This window comes from Neltuma alba, unplaced genomic scaffold (genome assembly GCF_004799145.2).
Source record: "Neltuma alba isolate B1F8T4 unplaced genomic scaffold, ASM479914v2 tig00005095_pilon, whole genome shotgun sequence".
In the NCBI taxonomy this organism is placed as follows: domain Eukaryota; kingdom Viridiplantae; phylum Streptophyta; class Magnoliopsida; order Fabales; family Fabaceae; genus Neltuma; species Neltuma alba.
This window is the reverse complement of record NW_021633978.1, coordinates 27,977-36,600: the sequence shown is the minus strand read 5'-3', so window position 1 is coordinate 36,600 and position 8,624 is coordinate 27,977. Positions and strand designations below refer to the sequence as shown.

At 35.6% G+C, this 8,624-nt stretch overlaps 1 protein-coding gene across 1 annotated transcript; it reads right to left on the bottom strand.

The window, feature by feature from the left end:
• Nucleotides 1–1,303: 1,303 nt before the first annotated feature.
• Nucleotides 1,304–8,342, bottom strand: LOC114746771 (chaperone protein dnaJ 15-like). The gene is made up of 11 exons (XM_028935052.1): nucleotides 7,974–8,342; nucleotides 6,417–6,540; nucleotides 5,070–5,152; nucleotides 4,885–4,996; nucleotides 4,686–4,790; nucleotides 4,558–4,608; nucleotides 3,654–3,743; nucleotides 3,435–3,543; nucleotides 3,182–3,330; nucleotides 3,042–3,095; nucleotides 1,304–1,888 (listed from the first exon to the last, which is right to left on the bottom strand). Exons 1-11 carry the CDS (start codon nucleotides 8,096–8,098, stop codon nucleotides 1,649–1,651), a joined length of 1,242 nt encoding a protein of 413 aa, XP_028790885.1. The 5' UTR covers nucleotides 8,099–8,342; the 3' UTR covers nucleotides 1,304–1,648.
• Between the last annotated feature and the right edge of the window lie 282 nt (nucleotides 8,343–8,624).

Here is an 8,624-nt window from a genome sequence, read left to right as displayed (position 1 = left end):
TTGTGTGGGAGTGGGAGTAGAAGAAGTAAGCACAGGATTAGATGATTGAAAAGGAAGAGTTGGGTTAGGGATAGGAGCTTCACTGGGTCTATTAGGATTTGGTATTTCATTAGGTCCTGGAAGGGTTGGTGCTTGAAAAGGGGGTTGAAGCACTTTGAGACATTCCACCAACTGGCTGAGATGGTTGGGATGATGATGATGATGTAATAGAGCTCTTTAGCCATTAAAGCTGCAAAATATATATAATACACAATTGGAATCTTGCATCACATGGAGCAAGTGAACTTGACAACACAACATATATGAAGTTCTTCAAATATTGATTTGTTATCAGTTTCCAATTGACAGAGGAAAGGAAAAGTAAGGGCAAGAAAACTTTAAAAAGTCCATGATAAAACTGAAATTGCTGCCACTTCATTATAGTTACTTAGTTACTAAAACATTTCCAACAACAATAATAATAGAAATCCCCTTTATGACTGTTATTCAAACTCAAATATCATCCCCGACCAAAAAACGAAACAAAAACTCAAATATCATCCATATATAAACTCATTTCAAAACTAATTCTTGATTAGATGAGCACAATGACAACCTCCGCACGGTTAGCCTTAGCTTTACTACCAACAAATTCTTGCCAAGTAGCTTTCTTTCTTTAGTAGACGATCATAAAGTTGTATTCAATGTTGAAGTTTGCAATGTTGGGGCTGCCCATTTTAAAGCTGTCACTCTATCACCAGAAAAAAAAAAAGCCAAAAAGAAAACCAGCAAAATCTGGAACTTTTCTGGGTGGAATCAAGTTTTGGCTAGTGAATAGAATTGCTGGGCCTCTTAATCAGGCCTTATTTTTGCAGGCAGGGATCAGCGTGAGTAATACTAGTTTAATGATATTAATTCAGTTTAAAAATCCTAATATATATATGTATCATCATCTAAAGCATGGGCTGTTAATAGAACACATTTAACATAGCGTAATCCATATAGCCATTAGCCAACACTATCTAATAAAATAAAACTTGCCATATTATATACATTTTATAAAAATTCAAATAAGTCACATTTATAAGTAATACAGCTTATTTGTTATAAACATATTAATTCTTAATTATCAACTATTATTTAAAGCAGTTTTTGTTATAAATTCAGTTGAAATGAAATTACTTCGAATCCAAGATCTTTCTAAAAAAATAAAAAAGATCTCAACTGGATTGTCGTGAGGAGAAAAGCTGGACAAAATGATTTTGATGCAAAAACAAATAAATATATCATCACAATATAAATTATATACGTTCATCATGCTATCTGGAAAATGGATGATGGTAGCCCCACTGAATCAATGGAATATTGGAAAAACCTGGACTTAGATGTTTGCTTTCAGGTCTTTCAATAAATACAAAATATTTGGGGGGGGGGGGGGCTTTTTATACATTCAATTGTATGACGTCGGATGCAAAAAGGAAAAGATATACACTTATCATGTTTTTAATGAAAAACCTGATAGCAAACAATTGAAAATTGTGCTCAACTTTTGTCCTATTTGAGAATGCTAAATGCACGCCAAAGAACAAAAAAACATCAACCAATTTACAACCGTGGCGTAGCCTAACCAAGAAAATATTCCAAAACATCAGAGACAACCAGGCGCCTTTCAAAACATTCTCTTACCAGACCCATTAAGATTGAGATTAAACCATTTCTTTCTTCCAGATTTATCCTTGCCATCCGAGCTTCCATCTTCCTTAGGGCTGTCTGCTTTGGAATCTTCACCAGAAAATTTCCTGCTACTACTTCCATTACTCAGATTACTACCATTCCCACTAGAAATGATTGTCCTGGACACAGTGAAGCAAGAATGGATACCATCTCTCTGCTTCAGAAGCTCGTCTACCTGAATAGCAAGATGCACTTGCCAATGTCAGAGACATTAAAAGAAGTCGTAACAAGTTTTATCAGATTATATTTGTCAAATTAACTAGTAATAATGAGGAACCAGATTTACAAGGAGTTATAAAGGCCCCACAGCAAAAATATAGTCTCACAATAAGGGTACATGTTCAAATGAACGAAATGGTAAGATTGAATAAGGTAACATAATGCTCGCATTTGCATTAGAGGATAGTCGCACATTTCTCACATCTCACAATATGGCAATCAGTCCATTTTTTGTGTCTTTTCTCTAACTTTAAGAAGCCTAATATCAGATCATGCCCCGAACCAATTAATGATAATAATGAAACATGGAGGATAGCAGGAAAAACTACAAAACAAACAGTGCCTGCAGAGTTTAAAAAACTGAACTTGCTACAGAAGTAATGATTGGGAAACTGGACTTGGCAATGCCTTGAAATGGGAAAGAGTACACTGAATGCAGATAAAAACTCCAGAAATGTTTTTACTTATTTAATATTTTATTCATTGCGAGTGAGGGGTTAGCCTTCTACTACATCTCTGGTCTACAGAAGTCTTTCAGAATCTGTAAGTCAAAAGAAAATCAATTCTGTCTTGCATAACAGAACCTTGCTTATTTCTATCTTGCATTGCATGACTACTTTGGAGAAACTTTGAACGCATTCTCAGCACCGTATACTAAGATTCTCCAAATTTATATAAAAATTAGCAGTGCACCCTATGTACTTGCATGGGAACTCATGTGAGACTTCAAATTTAAAAAGGAGATTCATCTCAAAGAAAATCATGAAGCATCATAAGCCAAAGACAAAGCCGTGCTTTAACAAAGTCATGCTTTTAAAGGGCTCTTTCTTTTTTCTCTCTCTTTTTGGGCCATCCATTCTTTTAACGGCTTATAAAAAAGCATATATACATAAACACATCCACCTGTGATAACAATGTATAATAGTTCCATCTTTTTGTCAGACTAAAACCCGCTTCTTAAAAGCAAATCAGACATAAATTAATTTTGATCCTGTAATAAATTAGGGCAAGAGAAAATTGATTAAAAAAAAAAGAATGCAAATGCATACATATTCAGAGATGCAATTGCATACTGAGTAATAACATTAGCTCAGGATATGAGAACATACTGCTTGCTTTTCCTTGGTGTATCTTTCAGTCACTTCTTGATAGTGTGCTAATGCCTAAAAAGGAGACAATAAAAATGATATTTCAACTTTTGAGGACCAGACCACACTTTAGATCATCAACGACTAAAGCTGATAATAACCTTTCTATATTCTGTTTCAAATTGACGTAGCTCGTTCCTTTTCAATAAAATTTTAGCCTCAATGTCCTTAAGTTTTTGGGTGGTATCCTCGTATGATTTTGCACAAAGCGCCTCAATGGTGTAGGTGGCAGTCTTAAAGAAGTTATCTCCTGAATAATATAAAATTGAATCAGGATGTATGATATTCAGATAGTTGATAAGAAAAAATGGCTCATAAAGGCAAAAAGATTGTGAAACAATCGATTATCCATACCATAAACAGCAAATATATGAGTGCCAGGTTTTAGTTCCGAGACTTCACAAGGTTGAAGACCTTCCAACCTTTTGAAGAAGGCAGCTTCAGGATCCTTTGCCATTGCCAACTGCAATAAAGTACCAAAAATAATCATCACTTTACTGCCCCCCATACCAATGAACAAGAAAGACCAAGCAGAAGAAAGAACAAGAAATCCAGTGAACACAATTTACATACAGCATTCACGGTTGAATCCAATCTGTACACTTGAAAATGTAAGAAATACATTCCTGCGGATGTCACCTTGCCAGTCTTTTCACTGTCTTCCTGTTTATAAAGACAATTACATTCACTAACAGTGCAAGCCCAATGGTCAGTTGCACAAGTTGTATAGCAACAATGACAAATAGCAGCAGATTGCAATATGTGTTATTACAACTTCTGCAATGAATAGACTCATCATGAACAGCTCAGAAAGAACAATTCACTTGCATAGTAAATTAGGCACATGACTATGATTAAAAGAAATAGAAGAGGTGCTTGACTTAAGATAATACATGGCACCACGAAGCAGAGGAAGCTATTCTGAGACCTTACTGTCGTGGATTGGTACTTTAATGGTTAACTATTCATACGTCTATGGACATGAGAGGCTAAGAGCATGGAAAAAAAAAAGGATACTTCAATTAGTGGATTATTAATTGCATAGCTAGCGGTAACCATTCATCTCCTAATCTGCAAACTCCTGTAACCTATCATATGAGTATGTTCTGGTAGATTATGAAGATGAAAATCGAAACCACAACAGCAATGCCTTATCCCATTAGGTAAGGCTGGCTACATGGATCGTAAGGCACAATCGGACTCTATTAGCGGCCAAATGTTTGGAAGATATAGATTGAAACACTACTAAAAAAAGTGAAATTTTTATCTTGACTCCACAAGTTTAAACATCTTTAAAATAAAAGAAGAAATCACATTAAGAAGGAAAAAACTAGAAGCTAGAGGATAAGAACTCCTCAATCAAAGAAAACATGATCTGAAATGAACATAGCAAATCAGGCACCATAAAAAAAAAAAAAAAAATCAGTGGAGGAAAACAAAAGTTTAAAAATAAGCAGAAAGCAACAGTATATGTTACCTGCAATGCTAAGCCATAGCCACCATTTGCATCATGTTCAAAGTAAAGCAACTGAAAATTCAAATGTAACTGTTACAATCCAATTTTATGTTATCCAAAAATTATTATAACACATAAGTCCTTCATACCTTGAATTTGCTTTGTGCAGTTGACGTGACTCTTATGACAACCCCTGACTCAGCTTGCTGCTCATTTATTGTCACACCAAAGAAATGAGCGCCTTGCTTCTCCACCTGCAGCAATTTGTAATTTAAGTAGAACTGTGGGAGGGAAAAAAAGCAGAGGAATACTGCATTTCTTCATCAACAGGAGAAAAAACAAAAGTACCTTTCCACTGACTGACGTTCCAATTGGAAGGGGTCTAACTGTAACTGTGCCATTCAGAGCTTCTTCAAGAACATTAGCTGAAATGGTGGTCTTGATAGGGACACCTAGCTTGCTATACTCAAATAAAATAAGAGTTAAGTCTTAAACGGTTTTGAAAATTTAGACGTACTGAACTAAACACTCACCTGAACAAAGCTGCAAACATTGTGTTGACAGTTCCAAGATTAGACAAGTCAACTTCCATGTCCATGCTGTCTGCTTCAAGCGCCTGACATGAATTCACATAAGATCCAAAGCTTATAGAATGTCAAGTTTAAAAAAGAAAAATAAATATGGGGAATTATGAAGTGAGAAGAGGCAAATTACTCAAGGAATTAGCATAATTGACGTGACTTTCATCTAGTTATAAAGACAGATTAATAGCCATGCAAACCAATAAAATGGGCATCAGTAGTGCTGAATACAATAACAGTGAAAATTCCTTAATGAAGATAAGAAAATGAAAACATAAATTTATGGGGCTAATGATAATTATTGATGAAAACAACTAAAGACAAAATCAACAACAGAACATAAGTAAATAAATACAGTCTCCACTCTCTAATGAAGCAAACAGTGTAAAATTCACACCACAATTATGTATATACAGTTCTGTAAAAGGTAAAAGCGATGAGTGAAGACATTTTATGTCCATTTTCATGCCTATGCCCTGCTCTCCTGGGCTGTTTTTCCTGAACGCATAAGGCCCCTCTGAAGTTCAACTTCTACATTGCTAAGAAGTAAGATGCCAAAACGATATTCTCTCTAAAGGACATATCATAGACTGTTCAAGCATCACAGTTCATTTTCTTTTGGGCATAGGCATTAATATGAATCCTAATCCTAGTCAGAACCAGTGGCGGAAGAAAAGCAAAACAGCTGGGTCAAATCCTTAGGCTGAAATTTGAATTAGCTTGAATAAGTTTTGGATTTTTTTTTTTTTAGCTACATAAGTGGGCTACTGGCTGTTAAGCAAGTCCACCAACGTTCTTTTCTGTTTCCAAGTAGTTCCTAGATATTAGGATTTATTTTCTATTTTTCTGATAATTATTTCAGTGTATTTTCGGTTTATAAATAGGCTAGCAAGACTTGGCTGTATAATGTGCGTAGCAGAGTGAGATTCCTGCTTTACTCATCCTTAATAGAAAATTATCCCTCGTCTATTAGAGGGTTTGTGAGATACTCACAACATTCACTAGTAGGATTATTTTCCTTTTTCCTTCGGGTTTCTTATCCTAGAATCAGGTCCTTAGCAGGCATGGAGAGGGAAAGTGAGTGAATGATTCAGTGAGTTGAACCAAACGGGCAACTCTTACATGTTTTAACTCAAATCCATAGATAATACGTGGGTTGGAAAACCTTTTGTATTTTGAAGAATTATGCATTGTAGAATTTCTGTTTCTATATTGTATCAAACAGTGAGAAAAGACCAAAATAAAACATAAAAAAGGAGGAGACAGAGCCTTGATCCGCATGCAAGGCATAAGACAGACCTCAAATCCAGCACTGTCATATTGCCTTCTCTTCTCTGGGTCAGACAAGATACTGTATGAAAATGCAACCTCTTTAAAGAGTTCTGAAGCTTCAGGATTGTCAACATTTTTGTCAGGGTGATACCTGTCAAATATATGGAATAAATACATTTAACAGACCTTAAACATTTTCATAATAATCATATTTTTTAATGAACATAATAATGATCATCATATTAATAACAGTCATCATATTTCCTTACGCAGTACTAGAGAAACTTCTTAATACTATGAGACTAGAGCAAAATGGGAGCACAAAGGAAATTCTGTTGAGAACCTCTTAATAATCAATTCAAGATATTGCTTAAAATGTCATACTTGCAGGTGGTTTGGCAGAAGTGGTGGATACAACTATAAGAGAAAAAGTTGTTGGCACTGTGGTGATTATGACTCTCATTACCCAGGATTGGAATGTCAAAATTGAACATGTTAATGGGCAAGTCAGCCAGTGTGCTAATAACTGGCTTGCCTGAGCTCCTCATCACTCTGAGGTTCAATGATGTTGTTCCTTTGTGGATCCTCCTTTAGATTGTAGGAGGTTAATTGGTTAGGACTAGCAGGATTCCTAGTGTCCTCTGTTTTTTTCTTTTTGCTCCAATATAGCGTAGCCATATCCTTCTATTCAAAATAATAATAATAATAATAAATTTGTTCTTCGTCCCCACTTGTAGCCTAGTCCCTGCCTTCTTTTATTTAGAAAAACAAAAAATGAAAGAGAGTGGAGGGAAGTGACAACAATGAAACCAAGCATTTTACCTTAAGTGCACCTAATGAGAAGTTGATAGACAATAGGATCTGTAACAACTATCAGTAGCGTTGGTACATGATTGCAAAGGGATTATCCCATGAAGAACTCAGCAAGATGTCAATTAGAGGACTATTATCATCATAGGATAGTAGACATTTCCTTTCCCTCTTTTGATGGGGAAAAAAAAAAGAACTAAATGTTAAGAGTATGGCCAGAATAACAAACAACAGGAGGCATGCAAGCTTCTCCATTGATTCAGCTTTGAAGATAGAACTATAATAAGAATGTTTGACATGAGAAAAGGAAGTTCATCGCCCATGAGCATTATTCAGTTTTTTATCCCAATCAAAGATTGTGTAAGAGTATCATACAAAATATTCTCAGAGCCAGACTCTGCTCTATCTAAATCTCCTGGCATTTAAAGAAAACGAGGGAGGGGCAAATAACTATTTCATTGCAGAGGAAGGTTAATCGCAAGAACACAGGGGCAACTATAAACTCGAAGATCAGACAGCCTCCCATAAAAAAAAAATAAATAAATAAATAAAAATAGACCTTCAAAGCCAGAAGCAAGAAACTAGAAGCAAAGAGCGGGCACCCTAAAGACCCAAAATTATATTTCAAACAAAGTGACGCCCATGAATTATTATTCCTAAAGAGTAAAAGGCATCGCGAACACCATCTTTCAGAACAAAGAAAACCTTATGTAGCGCAACCTCGTATAACTAAACAGAGAAGGTAGTACAACGAAAATCTAGAAGTAAACATACTTGAGGGCGAGTTTTCTGTAAGCGGTTTTAATGTCCTGATCATTTGCGTCCCTTGACACAGACAATACCTCATATGGATCTCGTCGAATTGCTGGGGCAGACGGTCCTTCCATCTTAGAACCCATCCCCTCCTCCCCTCCTTTCTCTCGCACAGAGCAACTAATTCAAAATCTTCTCTTCTTTGAACAGTTATTGAATGATCCTCTTCATCGACGTAACTGCTACACCAAACAAAATTTTCCACGAGAGAATTCAAAAACCGATTTTAGATCAGCACTAACTATCAGCAGGAGAAGATGCACAATTCAAAGAGACATTGGATCGCTAAAAACTTCCTCGAAATGTCGAAAAGAGCAATATGCATCAGCTGGAAATTGAGATCTTACCCAAGCTGAGAGAGGTTACTTGCCAAGGAAAGAAAAAAAAGTCAGATTGAGTTTTGAATTTCCCGAGCAGAATCATGGCACGTACGATGACCAGTGACAGCGAGAAAGGGCGTTTCTGTATTTTACTTTATTTTTAAATAACTAATTAATAATTATTTTATTTTATTAATAATAGCAATAATGTTTAATTATTGACGAATGCTCTTCATACTTCCTCCCCTTCACAGTGTAAATGAATAGTTTGATCTCAAATATAAATCACCTA